General features: G+C 41.3%; 1 protein-coding gene across 1 annotated transcript in view; it reads right to left on the bottom strand.

Annotated features, from left to right (window-relative positions):
* SLC1A7 (solute carrier family 1 member 7) overlaps positions 1-21,576 on the bottom strand; it is a 57,972-nt gene that overhangs the window by 14,340 nt on the left and 22,056 nt on the right. The window contains exons 3-6 of the mRNA XM_063138877.1: positions 19,929-20,144; positions 12,219-12,261; positions 9,414-9,633; positions 340-439 (exon numbers count right to left, since the gene is read on the bottom strand). Coding sequence (XP_062994947.1) covers positions 340-439; positions 9,414-9,633; positions 12,219-12,261; positions 19,929-20,144 — 579 coding nt within the window. The remainder of the gene's footprint in view (positions 1-339; positions 440-9,413; positions 9,634-12,218; positions 12,262-19,928; positions 20,145-21,576) is intronic.

The raw sequence follows: 21,576 nt of genomic DNA, 5'->3' as shown, positions 1-21,576 counted from the left end.
TGTGACAGGGTTCCATAGCAGATGTCAAGAGACACCTTGCCAGAGGAGTCAACGCTGAGATTCAGGAGGGTTTCGTGAAGTCAGAAAACCACCGTTTTAGAAGAAACCTGGCACACGGCACTGTTGTAGTACATGAGTTCCTATTGGTAAAAGCCAGCAAGCCAGGAAAAGAGTGTCCTTTCCCAAAGAGAATATACATGGCCTAATCCATCTTATTAACCACCCTGGATAGGCCTACATTCTACTGAATGTATTTAGCCACATTTCACTGTTGAAGACTACTGAAACACACTTCCAGTTGCAAGTGTTTATTTTTCCCCTGTCACTGCATTTGCTTACCATACAGCCACAGCCACTATCTTCATGACAGATTCATTTAAGCACTGGCAAAAACTGACCAAGGGAACACCGCTGCTACCCATCCTGCCCAGCATTATTCCTGCAAACAGATAAAACATCTTTGTTTCATTTTACTCACCTTCATATGAGTTTCCATAACATACAACAGCAGATGCTAATAAACTCCCGTTTGATTCGCCAAATGGAATTATGTGGACTGCTAATAAGACCTGTCTGTGCGCAGCGCATGCCAACAATTATGTATTATGAATAATGCTAACTCCACTTTCACATGCCACAAATTTGGCACTGCATCGCTCCTACACATGGGCACTTGGGGCTAATTTGGCAAAGATTATGATCAGATGGTGGGTGGATAGTTAAGTATACTCCAGATTCTTGCAATGCAAAATGAACTTGCCTCTCATCACAGCCACTTTCTCTCCTAAAAATGTGCATGTGATATCTGGAAATATTTTTATGTTTCCTGAATTGCTGAACCAAACCTAGGACCTGAATTCACCAGCAGGAACCACTTCACTTTGCATTGCAGCTGTGACCTATTGAAACTCCACACACCATGAGCCTCATCCCCGCTTCCATACTATAATGGCTTATATGTTTATAGAAAGATGTGATATAAATATCCAAAAAATAAATAAATGCCAACATGAAATTCTCAAGGAGTCTATGCTATGGTTTCATGTTTGAATGATTTAAATGATTATAATTTTTTAAAATGTGTAATTAGCATTTCTCTGAACATTTGGATCACAGAATTAGGAATAATGAGAGTTCCGTACAGTCGTATAGGTTAGCCTTCATTGTTCTCAATGACACGGAGGCAGTACAATAATGGAACCAGTTACCTAGGGAGGATGTGGTCTCTCCCACACTAGAGGCATTCAAGAGGCAGCTAGACAACCATCTGTCAGGGATGCTTTAGGGTGGATTCCTGCATTGAGCAGGGGGTTGGACTCGATGACCTTATAGGACCCTTCCAACTCTACTATTCTATGATTCTTCATTGAACTCCTAAAAGGTATGCAGTGCAACCCTATGCATGTTTACTTAGAAGTGACTCCAGAGGCCAGCTGAGACAGGGTGGGATGGGATGGGAGTGCCTCTCCACTGGTGGGGCAGGCCCGTCTGCCCCGGAGGCCTCTGCTATGCCTGCCAGAGTTGTCCCTACCAGTGGGAGGGGCCCAAAAGGGGTATCCAGGGGCTGCCTATGGATCCAAAATCCCCCCACTCCCCTGACACAGCCCTGGATTGGCCCATGAGGCTGGCATAGTCATTTCCCTTCCCATTGGTTTAAATGGGCAGGATTTTTTAAAAATAAAGTCACTCGCCAACTTCCCACCCAGCCTGGCTGCGGAGAGAATGTAGGATTTTGGAACGGGTGCCTCATCTACCACATAACTTCCCCTTCTCCTTTTGGAATTGCTCTGTAATACACTGAAAACAGCAAATATTTACTTTTGCATAGGAATACTAAACATGCATAGGATTGCACTGCACACGTCACATCTATCTAACCCCCATTATATACATTAGGCACAAAGTTATGACAATGTGGTGGCTGTGAAGTAAATTTTGAGGCATCAGTCTAGATTCTATTGGAAAAAACTAAGAGAAAAAAGCCAACAATTGAACTGGCAGCTCTTGACTTTCTTACTTGGCAGCCATAGCAGACGTCAACTAACTGCATATGAAATTCCAGATGTCTAATTCTTATACCAAGTAACAGGCCAACTGACAATGAAAAAAAATTGACTTATGCCAAAACCTTCTATAGGTTATGGCAATAATGACATACTGCTAGTTTCTCCTACGGTGCATTGAAACTTCCACGGTTTAAATTTCGTGTTCATTCAGTTCAACACGTACATCTCACCTGTCACAGTGGGTGATGGCTGGTAGCAATATGTTGCAAAGACATGTCATGAATTATAAAAACAGCCATGCATCTGCTTTAACCCACAGATCAAATGCTAAGCACAAAGTGTTGACACTATTTTTGTACAATGCTCAGGTTCAGGCTTAAATGAACGTCCAACAGAAGGAAATGTCACGATCGTGGCGGGCTGATGAAAATATCTTAGGTGAAGGAGCCAGGAGAGATCAGCGTAGCGCTCTTTAGGCCTATAAAGCACCATGAGCATGTAGATTGGGCTGCATGCCCTCGGGGCTGTCCTCATGTTTTTTTCCTGCAGCTTGGCTGCGTGGTGAGGTCATTTGAGGCACATGATGTGGCAGCCTGTGCGCTCCCAACAGCTGCTTCTGCCCGGAAAAGCTGCAGCATTAGAGAGTCCTTTTACTCTGTTCTTTTTAGTTAAAGTGGCTCCCAGGCACGGGCTCTGCAATGTGCCCCTGTGCCTCCACATTAAATCCTGTGCATGCCTGTGACGTAGCTGGGACATGGGCTGGCCCTTCCCCATTCACTCTTTTCCCTAGCGTTCCCATTGAGAGTTGTCTATGTGCTTCTTGCGTTAATAAACTCCAGAGCTTTGTTAAGTCACTTCTCTGTTGTGTTGTTAGCTCCGGAGCTGCAAAGGGGCTGTGTTAATTCGCTTCTGTGATGTGGTGTTAGTGCCAGAGCTGCATTAATTGGATTCTCTAATGTAGTGTTAGGGCTGGTGTGATACTTTTTGGAGTGGGGTTTATTTGTGCGAATAGGGTGTTCTGATGGGGAGCCAGTATTGTGGGTTAGTTAGTCCCCATTCCCATTCATTAAACTGTAGTGGCAGGGGGAACCTGGAGAGGGGGCGGGGGTAGCAAGCCTCTCTCTCAATGATGGCTTTACTCTGCCCCCCCTCCCCCAATCTGGAAGTATGTCTATTCTGGCACTGAAAAGCCAGGTTTTAGGGACTGCTGGCTCTGTTGGGTAACAATGATGGAGTGGAACTGATTTCAGCATACTGCCTAGAATAACAAAAATCTGCACTCCTCCCATGCTTGTGAAGACATTGTCATTCGAATTTGATGCATGGGAGGTAGTATTAAAAGGGCTTATCTCACTTGTAGCTCCATGTCACTGCAATGCTCCTTTTCAGAGGAATGTGTAATTGTGAATGTTTTGGGAGTGCCCAGGCACAGTTCACATTAATCAGGTCTAAAGTATGAGTAATAATACTAAGCTGAACTTCGCCTACCATCTCTTGCAGATGCTTGCCTTGCCTTGACCCTATTTCATAGCCCTTGTTGGAAAGCAACAGAAATATGTCTATCACCCCACCCCCAAGCCCACTCCATTGCTGATAGTCTTGGTCAGCTTCTGGTGCTTGCACACACATTATTTTTTTGCTTAAATGAATGTATAATATGAATGTAAAAACTATGTTTCCCAGAATGTAACTTTCAAGTTACAAATTATTCTTTTCTACTTTTTATTCTACAGTAACAATGACTACAAAGACACATAATTAGCATAGGAGTTCAATCAATGGGGCTTACTCTCACGTAAGCATACATAGAACTGCAGCATCGTGGCACTCCTACCCATGTTTACTCAGAAATAAGCCTCACCTAGTGCAATGGGACTTACTCCCAAGTAAGTGTGTTTAGGACTGCAGCCTCGATCTCTTATTGATGGAAGGATAGGACTACTTTTACTGCTGAGAAAAAGAGATCATAGATCCGTCCAGCAGCAGGACATTAAACCAAGTCTGTTGCTGAGAACGGGGTGGAATCAGACGGAGGGTAAGGTTTAGATCAGTGCTTGAAAATATTCAGTTTAGGCAGGAAACCATTTCAACAAGGAAGTACATTTGAAAATAATTGAGTGAGAATGACTTTGTTTTAGTCTGGATGTATGCTCTCTTTGTACAGCAAATACGTCTGGACCCAAAGCCAAGCCTCACATCTGCGAATGTGTGACAAGTTCCAGATTTGGCAGTATCCTTGATTCCATAGGGAACAAGCTGATCCACTGTCAGACCCAGTCATTTCACAACAATGCCGGTTAATCTTCATCTAGCCATTAATTTCAGATTACAAATCCGCAATCTATTTTATGAGCTATGTCACCCCTTCCTGCTAAAGAAAAGTTGAAGACAGTTCAGTGTTTTGAAGCCAGCTTGGGCTTATTATGAAACGTCAGTGTTAGGACAGTATGGCTCTTTCGGTTCAAAGCTGGAAAAGGGGAAACAGTTCCCCTTTATAATCTACCTATGGAGCAATGTGGCTTGGTCTGGAAAACAGGGCCTTTTCAATCAGATTACTGAGGATGGGGCAGGGGGCGCGGGGGGGGGGGGAGAGAGAAGGCAAACCTACAGCCCATATGAAAACGAATGGTGGGCCTGAGTGTATTTCCCCTTGTGACTGACAATGATTTCCACTCCCATGCCTGTAGTTCAGTTTCATATCAGTTCCACCCAGTTTGGACCACAGGGATTTGTCCCTAATCAACTTCTCCTGCATTCCTATCTGTCCTGTTCCACTAGCCAAGGAGAAGAATCATGGAAAGTTGGGGTGGATTTTACTTGCTTGTGAGTTCAGGGGCAGAGAAGGAGGGATGTATTGCTTGTATTTCACTGTGTTTCAGCAACAGTTGCTGTATACTAAATAGACCATTGCAGCAATAAGGGGCTTTACTTGGCGTGATGGGACTTTATCCAGCACCAATTGAAAAGACACAGGAACTTTGGGGGGCAATTTTGTGTAAAACATGGGGAAGTTCAGCGCATCATGTTGTGCTCTGTAATTTGTGAAGAACTTCAGAATTTCAAAAATAGAACTCCTCTCATCTAAACCATTCCTAGTCAAAACTCTGGTGACCTTTAAATCATCCAGATGTTTTGAGTGACACCACGCCATTCAAACAAGATCTCTGCCATTCTGTGCAGTCCAGACTCATGCATGTTTATTCAGTGGGACTTGCTTTCAGATAATTGTGTTCAGTTGGGCTTCTTGCCAAATTAAGTGTGCCTAGGTTTTGTAGCCTCAATCCAGTGCATTTCTACACAATGTTTTTATTGCGTGCTTGTGACTGGTCACTCACAGATGTTTATGGGTCCTTTACATGATGTCATCAACCTCCAGAGCATCTCCTGCATCTATTGAACTTTACCCCACTTTTAAAAAGATAGGAGATAAGGTTAATGCAAGATATCGGCAGTGTGAAATGATGGCGTTGTGCTAAGATTCAACCACTAGATGGCTCTGGGTAATCAAACCAATAGAAAATTGCCAAGAAAGGAAATTTTCAATTCAGTTCAATTCAAATCATGTAAAGAACCCATTGTAATCCTGAAAAGAAATCAGAAGCAGAAAGCCCGGTAAAGATGCGGGATTTCAGCCTTGTGTGACAAACCTCTCACGCTTCTCAGCTGCCTTAGTTAGAATACATTTGTGCATGTTATGTTCTCCCAGCAGGCAGTAACTCTGTCATTCTTTCTTCTGGAAGTATTGGTAATTTTACTTTGGGCGACATGCCACTGTTCAAGCAGCCTATACTATAATTAACTATTTCCCTCCAAATCATAATTTCTAGAATGAACCACTGGTAATTTTAGGGGATGGCTGTCAGCAGTGGCTCGGAAAGCAGTCCTCTTTGCAAGCTCCCAGAACAAATATCAGCATTAAACATAGGGTCACTCTGAAGCTTTAGTGAAAACAGAGTGCCAAACCCATAAAAAGTCAGGGATGCTGTTTATCCTGTTAGCACAGAAACTAGAGGAGCAAGCATGGGGCTGGGAGGAAGGGAAGGAAACTATAAACAAGGCCTAATCAAGATTGATTCGGAGGACTTTCTGCCTTTGGAGGCTGGTGGCTCCTATTTCAGTGGGACAGTACATGCGCTCTGGGTTTCAGTCAGAACCAGTCAAAACTCTTTAAGGAAGATGGTGTTTCTGGAGATTGAAGAAATAGTGGGAATGAAGATAGAACGAACACCAAAAGTTGCATTACTGTCACTATTTGAAGATTTAAAATGTAAAATAGAAATTAAGGAATTGATATCGAATTTGCTGACTGCGGCACGATTGATTGTAGCTAGGAACTGGAAGATTCAAGGAGATTATTGTATTGAAGAATGGTATAAAGAAGTTTGGGATATAACTATTAATGATAAATTGACTTGTAATATTAAATTGAGAAGAGGTATACCTAAAACAAATGATTTCGAAGGAATTTGGAAACAGTTCCTAATATTTGTGTTTTCTAAGGGAAGTGGGGAACCGCCAGCAGAAGAAAGTATGAGATTTTGGAATCAGGAATGAGATCCCGAGGTGGGGGGAGCACTTATATGTTAAGTTTGATTATGTTATGTAGATATGATATTATGTATTCAACATTTATTCAACATTTATGTAGTATGTTGTTTTCTTTAATTGTATGCTGTATGTTTAAGTATTGTAGAAAATAAAAATATAATAATAAAAATAAAAATAAAAAAACTCTTTAAGGAGCAATCCAAGAGGCTGAACTAGTTCTGAATGAAGCAAGAATTGAAATGGGAGCCACCAGCCTCCACAGCTTTCTGCTATTGCATTGTGGTGGGAGCCCATGTGCCACTGGAACCACACGCATGCAAAGCCTGTGCTCCACCATTGAGTCTGGGATTGTACAGTCTTTATGCTTCATGCTATGAATGCAAAGATGTCCTCTTCAGAAAGGACTTTTCATGGGACACTGTCCACACGTGTGTGCTGCAGCACCCTACCAGGAATAAAGAGAGCAATTGTGTGGACTCCGGAAGCACCTTCTGTTCAAAACAGCTAAGCAGCTTTTCATTTAGATTAATCTGCTGACACGTTTGTTCCAAAATCTGGAATTTCCTGCTGGATACCATGAAATGTCCCTCTTCATGAAGACACAGTTCAGCCCATGAATCAAACCTCAATATGAACATGTGATAACTAAAGCCAGTTAGATTAATGGCTTAAATAAAATTCACATCATTCAGATGTGGTAAATCAATGAGGGCTAAGCTAGTTAAATATTACACTGCTCTCTGCAGGACATACTGTGAAATACTTGATTGAACCTCATAATGCAGTTCAATAAAACTTTTCTTAAAAGTAAAATTGCAATGACATTTCAGAATATATGAACATTAAGGAATTGGCAACATGGGACAGAAACTGTGAACAATATACAACTAAGGTCCTATTAAAAAAAAGTGCTTGAAACATGGGAGAAAGCTTTTTTTGGGTGGGGTGGGGGTTTAATAAAATCCACATGCCACTCTCCCCAATTTTAGTCAAATCATACCCCACCCCACCCTGTACCCTTCTAAAATAGCTAGAGGAGCCATCACAAAAGCTAAGGGAGCCAGTTCTCCTCTGTAACTTAAGGAGTCAAATTTGGAGTCGATACGATAGGACTATGGCTGCAGTCCTATAAATGCTTACCTGGGGGGTGGGGGAGGCCCCATTGAACTCAGTGGGATCCACTTCTATGTATAGGATGCTTAAACTGTGGCAGGATCTACACTACTGCTTTAAAATGGTTTATAACAGTAGTGACAACTGTTGAGCCCCCGGACACACTCCATATACACTTTTCAAAATGTTTTTAAAGGGTCATATCCTGCTTGGTGTAGATCTGGCCTGTTAGCCATGACTAGTATGTTCTGTTGATTTCCATTGAAATTAGTCATGACTAATTTCTGCTTGGTTTTATCTTAACATTTGCTGGGTAGCCCCCTAGGAAATGCAAGATGCACTCCTCCCTTTACTGCCATTTGTGGTCTCCTTTTGCAGCTCCTTTTCATTTCAATGGAGCAAGTGTCCAAATTTTTTCCCATGTAGTAGGTGGAGAGAATTCTCCTGAAAATGTCTAATGTGTTTAATACACACTGGAAGTTAGTTAGTTGTCTGAACAAAAAAAAATCATATGTATCTTTGTAGTTTTCCACCACTTATTTCTTCCCAACCTGAAAACCAGCCAGGAAGAACAAGCTGGGCAGACATTGGCCTGGTTCACATGTAATGGCAACTCAAAGTAACTATGGGCTGTTAACCATAAACAACTCAGGGAGAGAATTCATGGTTTGTTGTTGACTTGTGAACTCTAGGTGGTTCATGGTTAACAACCCATAGTTAAACCACAGTACAGGGGTAATAACAATCCACAATTCAACAATAATCCATACTCAACCCATGTTCAACCTGTATTCTGGGTTGTTGTTATGCACGAACCAGGTCATTCTATGTCCAGTTGTCCTTCAACTTAGCCTCACTAGCAAACTAACTTCTGGGAAGCATGTATGATGAAGCCCACAGCCAGGTCCTTCATGGAGTTACCTCACTTTCTTGGCCCTTTATTGGATCTGGTTGACTGCAATAATATATTTAATGCTGAATTTATTTTTCCAGTTTCCTAATCAAATATTGTTGGGAGCACTCAGATTCCAATGTGTGTGTGAAAAGGGGAGTTATCAAACTGTCTCCACATTTCTAGTTAAGTTTCAGGAAGATATTTCAATTCCACAATTGTATTCAAACATCCAAACTAAGAATCTGCTGCTCAAATGCTCACAAAAGCATTCTTCTAGCAAGATTCTCTCTTGATTCAAGAACCAAATACCTTGTTTTTAAGAAAACCCACCCCACTGCAGAAAAGATTTTGCTTTAGAGGCAACTATTCTTATAATGATTTATCGGCTGTGTGAGACATTTTCATTGTGAACTTTGTTCAGCATCACATAGTTTCACATATTTATTAGGTTATATATGAGCTTAACCACAGAGGCTAAATGGAAGTTATATCATACACGTAAACATCTCGTCAATCTTCTCATAAAAGTTCACTGCAAAAGTTCTCTGACTTACAGAGGGAAACAAAAAGCTCCAGATGGGGAAAAGTGAAGGGAAAACAAATCAAGGTAGGCTTGTCAAAAACAACATTACATACTGTTCTCAGACAACTGGAAATACGGCCACAATGCTTAACCACTCAAAGTTGTAAATCATGTTTTCCTAGTGGAAAATCTGAATGCTGGTGAATCAGGGAATGGAAAGAGGTGGAAATGAAATCAGGAGTTCTAAACAGAGAAATTAATTTCCTACATCCATAACAACTTCATTCAGTGCAGATGTATCTTTAATGTATGGATTTCAAAAACATACCCATGGTAGCGGAGAATATTACAATGCCCAGCACATTCATGCCTTCGCTGGTGCCTGGCTCTGATTTGTAAATCACTTCAGGGGGTGGTGTGATGTCCAAGGCAAAATTCTGGATGTTGGATCCATTTTCATCTTGTACGCCATAGATTATGATTCGGCGAGTGGTGCTTTCAGACATTGCCTTGTTGGCTTTGACAATAGGAGTGGTTTTCGTTCGGTACTGAAAGAGCAGAAGTCATTTTCGTTATATGCAGAAGGATGCTGTCTTGTTTGAGCTTTAAATGTATGGATTTTTTCAACACAGAAAGGAATACATGTGAAGAATCTCTCTCTCTCTCTCTCTCTCTCTCTCTCTCTCTCTCTCTCTCTCTCTCTCTCTCTCACACACACACACACACACACACACACACACACACACCAACTCTGGAATTGATTCCCCACCCCCAAATTTGGCCCTCAGAAAACACAATCTCAACCACACAATTGCCAGATAACATGGAATAGAGGGCTAAGGGGACATTCTTATAGAGCACAATGAATAGGTTGGAAAGAAGGTGCTTAATCTCCCACCAATTCTCCATTGGAAATACTCCTGCAATGCCATTTAAACTACCCATGGGTGCCTTTACGGGGAGTTTGAGATGGAATCAGCATCTGAGGAAAAGTCTTGAGTGGGTTAAGTGCTATCTTTCTTGGAAGAGAGGCAGGGTACAAATCAAATTAACAAACAAATAAATAAGTGTCCCACGCACATCTGATTCTCCCCCTTCAAATGCTTTCTCACATTGCAATTGTGCAGCCCACTGAAGCCTCTTAGATGACTTTAATTCCTTTTCATACATACAAAAGTGTTTCACAGCACTTTTGCAAATAAAACAGGGTTACATAACCCTGCATCATAGAAGGGATAACTGAGGGTGCTTCCAGATGGAAGGGTCCTAGTGCTTACCATCCAAAGCCATTGTGTAGCTATTCCATCTTTTCTTTCTGAATGGATTTTCCACAGTAAGAAAAAAGATGGAAGAAGCAGGGGGGAAACATGGGAGGGCTACAAATGCAGTATGTTGTTGCCTGGTGATGGTGCAATAAAATCTCATCTGGAAGCACCCTCTAGCTCAGCTTATATTTTAGGTTTTTATTCAAAATTTCTTAATCCCAGCCCTCAAAAAGGAAACTATTACAGTCAGTTTACTAACACATTTGCTTCAGAACCCAGTGTATGAAAGTCCACTCCAGGCTAAATACATACAGTATACAACAGGTAGGATCTTTAGCAATGTGCAACTATATAGTGGGAAGGAGGTTGTGTGCACGCAGGCAGCAATCTTTAGTGTGAGTATAAAGGTATTATACATATGTACAATGTCCTTAATTTTGTCTATGAAATGCTGGATCGTATGTAATGAGGCGAGTCTGGCCAACATATCAAAATGTGAAGGATGCAGATTTTATGTTGGATTTACATGATTTGTGCCCATATAAGCCAAATGCCACTCATCAGCCATATATTATGGCCTGATAATTCACTTTTGTGGCTGCAAGGTCGTTGGTGGGTGGGTGGGTGCTTGCTCATGGGATCAATCCTGCGGCAGCAGCACTGGTTATCAATCTGCTTCTGGATACAAATAAAATTGTTGACGATTACCTTTAAAGCTCTAAATGGCTTAGGCCCAGGATACCCAGGGCATCCCTACCATTAGTCAGAGTGAAGCAGATGCTTCTGGTGGCAGATGCAGGGAGGCGGCAGCAAGGTGTTAGGGAAGAAACCTGTATTCTGTATTTACATTTATTTGATTTATATCTCGCCTTTTTTTCCTCCAAGGAACCCAAGGCAGCATACATAATCCTCCTCCTGTCCATTTATCCTCACAACAACAAGGTAGGTTGGGCTGAGAGTCTGTGACTGGCCCAAAGTCACCCAGTGGGTTTCCATGGCCGAGTGGGGACTAGAACCCGGATCTCCTGACTCCCAGTCCAACACTTTAGCCACTACACCACACTGACTTGGTATGAATAGCCACATACCAAGTCAGCTCATCTAGCTCGATATGCCCTATAGTCAGTGCACGCTGCCCGGCAGGAGCTGTCCAGGGTTTAGGGCAAGAGTTTTCCCATCCCTACCTGGTGATGTCACAGATTGAACCTGGGACATGTTGCATGTAAAAAGCACATGTATCACCACTGAACTACAATCCTTCTCCCAAAGCCACACACTGCAGATCTAATGATAAAACCAAACCTGCATCCCACATTTGGAGCTTTGAGAATTAGAGCTTTCTACTACTACAATTACCACCTCTTGCAAAAATTTGATGCACTCCTGGCCTCCATATAACTAAAAGAAAGATCACCATTAAGGGGGATAACTTAAGTTTTAAAAAATAAAATAAAAAAATCATCAAGTCCTAATTTTTTGTATTGTTGATTGTTTAATGTTGCTTAAATATTTGTGTATGTGCATGCTGTCTGTTTATATGTAAACAGTTTTTATACTACGTATAATCTTGTATTTTTAAGGTTTTAATCTTTGCAAATGGCCCAGAAAGCGTTGGCGATTGGGTGGTATAGAAATGCAATAAATACATTCACACCTATTAGGAAGAGATTTATCTTTTTGAACTTTAGCCAACACTTTCTGAAACCAACAGGAAAACTCCTGATGATTTTGTATCGACTTGCATTAGGCCCTGATAAGCACTGCATGGTTTATCTCATCTTACTTTTTTGCTTGAGATTATTTACTCCTTTTTCATTTGAAGGGCACATTTCTCTAGTGCCAAAATGAAGAGTGATCCAGACACTCACCTGTTTAAAAGTGGCCTCAACAAGGTTGGCAGGGAACATGTTCCTGAAAAGAGAAAAATGATTACCAAGGAATTAGGTAGAATTTGTACTCATTGGGCATGAACCTTTACAAGCTGCTTTCCCTTTCAGGCAGTCATTTATATCTGGGTTATATTTAGTTTGGCTAACAAAAGAGGTTCACGTTTTCCCAGACTCAATTACTTTCTGATCTTTCCTGCAGAGGAGCCTGCAGCAAGCAAAACTGGCAAAAGCAGAACTATATAACACTCTACAGTTAATTGAAGCCTCACAACTATTGGGCAGCGCTTAATTGGTGAAGGAAAGAGAAGAAATTAGACACACAGACATAGCTGAGATAATAAATTGGCCACAACTTTATTGATTTTCACTTGAATAGGTTTGGCAGGCGCGTAGGGTGTGGATCCCTTCACTAGCCAGCCCACCTGCTGTCCCCGATTCCCCTTTCCTGGCCCACACAAAAAGGGCCAGGAACACACCATAGCATTGAACCCCTTTCCACCACCCCGAACGTGACCAGCTTACAGCCCCCATGATGGTCTGCTCTTGATGCCACATCCCTGAAATCCCTTATGGGAATCCCCATCAAATGGAGCAGGGAGCCCAATCCCGCTCCCCCTCACCAATGGATCCAGCCCAATGCCTCTCATGCCTACCTATTTGTGACAAATGTTCTAAAATGAAGCATCCACCCAGAATTTACTGACAGTCCAGATCAACTTATTTACAATGGAATTAATCTTGCAATGGGAAAAGCAAAACAACAACTGTGCCGTCTTTGCCGATTGGCATGCAGGTAAAATTCCTTCCCAGACCCATGAACTGGCGACTACTTCTGCCACTGCTTGACATCTAACTACCCAGAGTGGGTGAATGGAGAAGTCAGAAACTGCAATCCTGCAGCTGCGTGGAGGCTTGCTTTCAGGGGCCCATGGACCACAGTTGGAATACTGTGTACAGTTCTGGTCAATGCAAACTCAAAAACGATATTGTAGAGATGGAAAAGGTGCAGGAAAGGCCACCCAAAATTGTCAAGGGGCTGGAACAGCTTCCCTATTAGGAAAGGTTTCAACATTTGGGGCTTTTTAGTTTAGAGAATGGGTGAGTAAGGGGAGACATGACAGAGGTGCAGAAAAGTATGCATCGTGTGGAAAAAGTGGACATGGAGACACTTCTTTCCCTCTCTCATAATATCAGAATTCAGGGTCGTCTCAGGAAGCTGAATGGTGATAGATTCAGGACAGATAAAAGGAAGTACTTCCTTGACAAAGCGTATAGTTAAAGGACATGATTTGCTACTGCAAGATGTAGTGTAGGTCTCCAACTTGGATGGCTTTAAAGGGGTATTTGAAAAATTCATGGATGATGAGGCTATCAATGGCTACTAGTCATGATGGCTATAAATTACTTCTAGCTACAGAAGCAGATGTCTCTGTATACCAGTTGCTAGGGAAAACAAGCAGAAGGGTACTATTGCATTCATGTCCTACTCTGGGCTTCCCATAGATATCTGACTTGCTACTGGGCAAACAGAATCCTGGACTAGATAGGCCTTTGGTCTGACCAAGCACAGCTCTTATGTTATTATTTTATGCAAACAGCGTGTGAGACAGATTTACGTAGTTTGGTTCACATGTGCATGTTGGGCAAATGAAAAATACTGGGTGAAGTCATGCACTGCATATGTGAATGATGAACCACCCAAGATCAAATGCTTCAGAACATCTGTTTCACTTCAAGCCTGTCTGCAGTGCTGTCAGCTATGATTCATTGAACTCTCAGTAACCAAGTGATAAAAAAACAACAGGTATTTTCCCCAGTATAACATGATGTGATTTGAGTGCTGGGAAATATGATCTTTATGAAAGATGTTTAGTTTGCCTGCAACATCAAGTGAGTAACACCTGTGCACTTCTTGAAGAATAAAAATTATTTTCTGGAACGATACAGGCACATTTAGAGCTTCATTCCACGTACCTGTTTCCCTCAAATTATCCCCTACAGTGAACCTCCCAGAGAGCTCTGGCTATTGGGCGGTATAGAAATATAATTAATAAATAATACTAATAATACTAATAATACTAATAATACTAATAATAATACAGTGCTAAGCTGTCGCCGTTGTTGTTGCTACTGGGTGGCTAGATCCTTTGCATACCAGGAAATGGGTTTAAGGGGGGAAATGTAAAAAATAATAATAAAAAATCAACGGATGACCCAATCTGATTCAAATTTGATATGCTTAAAGCTCTCGTTAATATCTATTACTGTCCCAATTTTGATGTCTTTATCTTTAAAGTTTATGCAGATGTAAGCATTTGTTCAATTTTTCTTCAAATCTTGCTCCTGCGCCCCAGTGGCCGCTCGGAAAACAACAAATGATACGCTTGAAAACTAGTAGAAAAATATTGCACTTCTTTTGGTTAAGAAGCACAATTAAAGCAGGATGCATGGGAGTACTTCACAGTCAAAGCAGATTATAAACTGGAAAACTTCAGAGTACTTCACAATAAAAGCAGATTATGAGTTGGAAAACTTTGGAGTCCTTTGCATGCAATTCACAGTGATTGCACAGTATAACGCTGGTGTGATAAAGCTCTTAGCCACATCTCTAAGAATTTCCCTTCCTTTGCCTCTCAAAGATCCAAAATGAGGCTGACTCAACAGCATGATTAAACCATCTACTCTTATGAATTCTACTCACGCACATTAAGAACTTTCATTAACTTTCATGCCTATCATGTGTTTTTTTGGGTGAAAGGTGCTACAGATATGCAAAGGATTATTGCACTGATTAAATTATAGCTTAGTTTGTGATGGATAATTAGTCTGGAGCAACGGATTCCCATTCAGGGTTTTCCCCCTCTACAGCCTGGAGCTACACATACGGGCCAGGGCAGCTTTCAGAGTAGAATATGAATTGAGCTGTGCCTTGCTACTGCAACCATAATTGGCAGCATTAAAATGCAACTGGGACTACCCGGGAGAAGAAATATCAGATGGTTAGTAGCTAGATTTAATGTCAGCCAAATTTGTGAAGGATTACAGCATTTTATTTCTTTATCATTCTTTATCCTGAAGGAATTACAACTGGCCCTCTTAATACGGGGGTCTGGAATTCTTCCAATATATTTTAAATAGATTGTTGTTGTTGTTTTCCATGATGAACCATTCTTTGAGGTTAGCCCGGTTGAAGTGACCAAACTGATCTGATAAGAGGATGACAGATTATGCTTGCAGAATCTGTGCAAGAAAGAAAGGAACGAAAGGAAAAGGAGCAAGAGAATATTGTGCCTGGTTGGTAGAATACCTTTATTGACCCAATGGGAGGGAATGGGGTGTGAGGGGAAAGTCTAATATTTAGGCTGTATCTGGCTTGCACCCAAGCCCTTACTCAATAAACTTCAATAATAAAAAATCATTTTTATTAAAATAAAATACACATGAGGAAAAAGGCAACAGGCACATAAAACTGAGCAGAGCTTTTGTTGGCTATATCAGAACTCTGCGAAGACTCCAGATAAACTCCAACTTTTAGCATTAATGGTTAGATTTTTAAAAATAATAATAATCCTCCCACTTGGAAAAGTTGGCCAATTCATGCATCTACTTCAGGAACCTTCATAAGCATTTTTCGATAGTGAAAACAGTATATCAGAGATATGATCAACCTCCTGAGGCCTTTGTAGGTCTAACATATATTGTAATACATTAGGGGACTGATGCCAGAATGATGCTTCGGGTTCTGTGAATGGACTGTGTAATCACAGGGGTAATGCTTGTAGGAACACAAGTTTTAGACCAGGCAGGAGGTTCTGACCCATGTCTGTAAATACAGTACACATTCCATGACATTCTGAAACATGGGAGGAAGATATAGAGGTGTGTGTGTTAGTTAAAAATATCCCCAAGGTTTACAGATGTGGTCTTACACATATTCCTCCACTCCATACATTGTCTTGACCACACAAAGTACCCAAGCAAGTAATACTATGCCAATGTTTAATTGTTTGGAGGCATAAATTGGATACTTTGGTTTTAGTACTTGCCTTTGTGATGGCAGAAAATGCAGCCCAAGTGAGCGTGCCCCTTGGGTACCTCACCACAGATTATCGCTCCTAGATTTTCTATTTCCCCTCTCCAAGATATCAAAGAAATTCGTGACATCCTCAAACATCTGCGAATCAGAGCCTACTGCAATCACTGCTGTGGTACATAACCACATATAGATACCAATAAAGGTGAAAAATAGGATGGCGTTCTCATGTCAGGTACCTACGCAGGTAAATTAATAGAGCAGAACAGGGAAACAGTCTTTCACAACCAAAGAGAGGACACCCATAAGGCGACTGAGCTAATAGGGAAATTACTTTCTGCATAGCATTTAAGAGTGTAACAAATGTGTAATTTAGGGGAGCAAAATCTGGTAGCCATGTTGACCCAGCCAAATAAAAATCTCAGAGTCACTGAGGTCATAGCAATATGAAAAACTGCCTTATACTGAGTCAGACCATTGGCCCATCTAGCCCAGTATTGTCCACTCTGACTGGCAGCAACTCCCCAGGGTTTCAGGCAGGGTTTTTTTCCTGCCCTACTTGGAGATGCTGGGGATTGAACCTGGACTGTTCTGCATACAAAGCAGATGCTCCACCTCTGAGCCACAGCCCTTCCTGTCATACTCTTTATTAGTGTGAACAACTGTCCAAAATGCAGTATGTGCACTTTGGGTCAAACAGAACTGTTCCTCAAGTTGGATGTCATTGTCCTAGATTTGGGGGAGATCTCATTATTCAAGGGACAAAGTGTTGCACTTGGGAAATGTGACATCCCTACAATAGAAGATCTACCTGAAAGATAAAATGAGCATGGCAAATGGAAAAGAAATGGAGAGTGGATGTTATTTTAAAAAGTGATTGTACGTAAGTCAGCAGAAAAGCAGCACAGTCCTGCATGTACAATCCTGATTCCTATTAATTTTCTGTAAATCTGGTGTTTAAAGACTCAAACCTGCAGTGGGATACATAAATCACATATAGAAGGGATAGAATATGAGAAAAAATAAACTGAAGCTGAATCCAGACAAGACGGAGGTGCTTACCATCAAAGGCCCTAACCTGGGTTTGGAGGTGTGTCAACCAGTTCTGGATGGTATTACACTCCCCCTGAAAGACTGTACTCGCAGCTTGGGGATGCTCCTGGCTCCGTCGCTCCAAATGACAGCTCAGATAGATGCAATGGTCAAGAGTGCCTCCTATCAGCTTCAGCTGTTATGCCAGCTGCGCCCTTTCCTAGAGTTGGAAGACCTAAAAACGGTAGTGCACGCGCTCGACTTCTGCAATGTGCTGTACATAGGGCCACCTTTGTGCCTAGTCCGGAAACTTCAACTAGTGCAAAATATGGCAGCCAGGTTAGTTGCCAGTACATCTAGGGGTGACCATATTACACCAGCTTTAAAATCTTTACACTGGCTGCCAATTACTTTCTGGGTGAAGTTTAAAGTGTTGGTTATTGCCTTGAAAGCCCTACATAGTTTAGGTCCAGGTTACCTGCGGGATCGCCTTCTCCCGTACAATCCACCCCACAAACTCAGGTCCTCTGGGAAGGGTTTACTCCAGTCAGCCACAACTAGGCTGGCAAATGTTACCCAGAGGACCTTTTCTTCTGCCACCTCCAGACTGTGGAATAGCCTGCCAGGAGAGATCCGCCAACTCAATAGTCTTTCTGAATATAAAAAAAGCAATAAAGACTGATCTCTTCCGGCAAGCCTACCCAGTCGAATTTTAAGATGTCTTTCTGGCTGTTATTTTAATAATGTATTAGTTTTTATATGTTTTAATCCGTTTTATGTATTTTATAATATTTTGTATTCCATGTTGTTCCCCACCTCGATCCAGAGGGAGTGCCAGTAATATATTATTATTATTATTATTATTATTATTATTATTATTATTAATTATCTCACAGCTTTTCCTTTCCCTTTAAAGCAGGCATGTCCCTTTCCAGCCTGATGAGCTTAAGCAAAAGACGTAATCACACCCTGAGGTTGATAAGATGGAGCAAAATGAAGCTTAATAAGACGGAGCCATTAATAGTAACAGTGAGTAAGCACTGGGTTTGCGTGGGTGAGACAAAGGTAAACCCAGGTCTGAAATGAGTGTGGAATATTGCCTTACAATGAGGTAGAGTTAACAAGCATGTCAGCTGCACATATGCTATGAGAATGGATTATGAGTGACTATAAAAAAAACCAAAAACCTTACAGATTAATTCCTTCATCATTTTTATGGGTCACATGAGAGCTGTGTGCGTGTGCAGAGGGGGGAATCTTCTAACAAATGATCACAAAACTGAATTTTAACATTGAGTCAGGTATACAAGTAGATGCAGTGTCTCAAGAAACTTGCAAACACTTTGGCTTTCAAATATCAGGTGTGTAATGTGGTGTCAGAAAGGATTACAGCTGTTTGAAAGATATGACACCAATTAGAATTTAAGGCAGTTGATTTTGATGCATAAGTTCTGTTAAATCTATGGGTCATGATTAAGCTCTATTTGGTACAAAAAGTAAATTTAATTTTTTAAAAAAAGTGTCCCAAAAGATAAATGAAGTACTGATACACCATACAAAAATGTGTTTCTAGACAACAGATTAATTATTAGACCAATGCTTCATATAAACAAATCCACAAGTACCAAATGAAAAATGCAGTTCAGAAAGCACTAAGGACCAAAGTTCAAAAGAGAGGGACGGAAGTGCTGAAGATGATTTTCAAGGTAGAAGCATCTATAGCGTAAGTCTGTCAAATAGTTTTGGACAGCCTTGGCAGAGGACAGATAATATTATGGTTGGAGTCAATTATATTGTAAAATGTACAGTATATATAAATGCCATTCTGCCAAATGGCACCCGAGGTGGCTTATGAAAATATTATTTTTAAAAAACCCACCAAGAAGAGCAAAAACATAAAAATATGTCAGATTTTTTTTAAACAAAGCAGTTTGGCAAGCAGTGAACCAAAATTATAGGCTAACAGAATAACAAAACTAAAACTCCAAATGAAACATAATAAATAAATCAGAACATCAACAATTAACTACCCAACTTTGACAGACTTGTTGCTGATGCCTAAAAAGAGAGGGGGTTCCTCCACCCCAATGTTACACAAGTTATAGGAGACCTAACTGCAAGAAAAAGGCACTGTTTGAATCAGGCTTTAGCATAGACAAATCTTTATATAGATACAGCCTGTCCTCAGCAGTCTCTTCGTGTATAAAAAACCCCAGAGAGCCTTGTGGAACTAACAAATTTATTATGGTATAAGCTTTCTGATGAAGTGTACTTTGGTCCATGAAAGCATAGCCCATAATAAATGTATCGCAAGACTCTTCCTTGGTTTTGCTGCAAAAGACTAACATAGCTACCCCTGTGCAAATTCATATTATTCTCATCCTCAGCAGACATTCTCCGCTGATCTTTCATTTCTGCTCTCTCAGCCGAGACACAGGGCACTTTCTCTCCTCCTACCACAGTTGATTGCCCAGGTTACATGTTGGGTGCTACCTGCTGTTTCCTTCTGAATCTGCATTCACTGATTACTAATTATATATGTTAAAATACTACCACTCTTCACAAAGTTATGGCATGTGCAGAATTTTACCTTTCATAAAAGCAGTAAGAATGAATGTAGTTACCGAATTAAGTCCAGCAATGCATCTGCAGAGCTCATGATTGGCTTCCCACTTTCCTCTGTGTTCTCCTTCTGGGCAGCCCCACCAGGATGGATAATGGAAACCATAATGATTCCCACAATAACAGCGACAAAAGTAGTCCAAAGATAGTAAGTGACTGTTATGATGCCCAATCGACTAGATGTCTTAGCATCGAGAGCCGCTAGTCCAGACATTAAGCTGTTGAAAGAAGAGAGAAGATATGTATTATTTTTTCACTTGCTGTTAAAATTATGAGCTTTTCTACATGAGTCATTTGTTATATGTTGACCCTCCAGTTTCATTTCTGTTTGTAAACAGTTTTTTTAGAGCAAAGAAAATGGGGTATTATTTCTGATGGCAAAAGAAAGCACAATTTCCTCTTGTGTATTTGCACTATTCCACTGTCCACAGTGCCACCTAGAGGTTATTTTGCAGAAAAGCAGGAAAGGAAACACCCCTGTGTGGTGCTCATATCTCAATTCTGCGATGAAACCAAAAGTAGATGCAGCAGATTAACAGCCTCATTTAGAAATGCCCTATATCTATTACTACAGTTACTGAGAGCACAGAGAAGGTTGCATTGTCTCCAGTGAGCCCATCACATCCTTTTCTCTGAGCAAAGATGGCCAAGAAAGGATTTACAACACATAGACCTGTTTCGTATGTAACAACACCCCATGGTTTGTTTATACTTTGTTTAAACTGTTGTTTATACAGTTATACTGTTGTTTATACTTTTTTTTATATTTTGAATGGTTTTAGTTTTTGTGAACCGCCCAGGGAGCTTTGGCTGTTGGTTGGTATAAAAATGCAATAAATAAATAAATGATTTAAACAACCCATGTGTACATGGAAACAGTGAGTGCGCAGCCTCCCACATACCTACCATTTCTGCTTTTATTCATAGAATCATAGAATAGCAGAGTTGGAAGGGGCCTACAAGGCCATCGAGTCCAACCCCCTGCTCAATGCAGGAATCCACCCTAAAGCATCCCCAACAGATGCTTGTCCAGCTGCCTTTTGAAGGCCTCTAGTGTGGGAGAGCCCACAACCTCCCTAGGTAACTGATTCCATTGTCGCACTGCTCTAACAGTCAGGAAGTTTTTTCCTGATGTCCAGCTGGAATCTGGCTTCCTTTAACTTGAGCCCGTTATTCCGTGTCCTGCACTCTGGGAGGATCGAGAAGAGATCCTGGCCCTCCTCTGTGTGACAACCTTTTAAGTATTTGAAGAGTGCTATCATGTCTCCCCTCAATCTTCTCTTCTCCAGGCTAAACATGCCCAGTTCTTTCAGTCTCTCTTCATAGGGCTTTGTTTCCAGACCCCTGATCATCCTGGTTGCCCTCCTCTGAACACGTTCCAGCTTGTCTGCGTCCTTCTTGAATTGTGGAGCCCAGAACTGGACGCAATACTCTAGATGAGGCCTAACCAGGCCGAACAGAGTGGAACCAGTACCCCACGTGATTTCGAAGCTATACTTCTATTAATGCAGCCCAAAATAGCATTTGCCTTTCTTGCAGCCATATCGCACTGTTGGCTCATATTCAGCTTGCAATCTACAACAATTCCAAGATCCTTCTCGTTTGTAGTATTGCTGAGCCAAGTATCCCCCATCTTGTAACTGTGCCTCT

This window comes from Elgaria multicarinata, chromosome 1, assembly GCF_023053635.1.
Source record: "Elgaria multicarinata webbii isolate HBS135686 ecotype San Diego chromosome 1, rElgMul1.1.pri, whole genome shotgun sequence".
Lineage (NCBI taxonomy): Eukaryota > Metazoa > Chordata > Lepidosauria > Squamata > Anguidae > Elgaria > Elgaria multicarinata.
The sequence above is the reverse complement of the archived record's forward strand: the minus strand, read 5'-3'. Positions and strand labels throughout refer to the sequence as shown.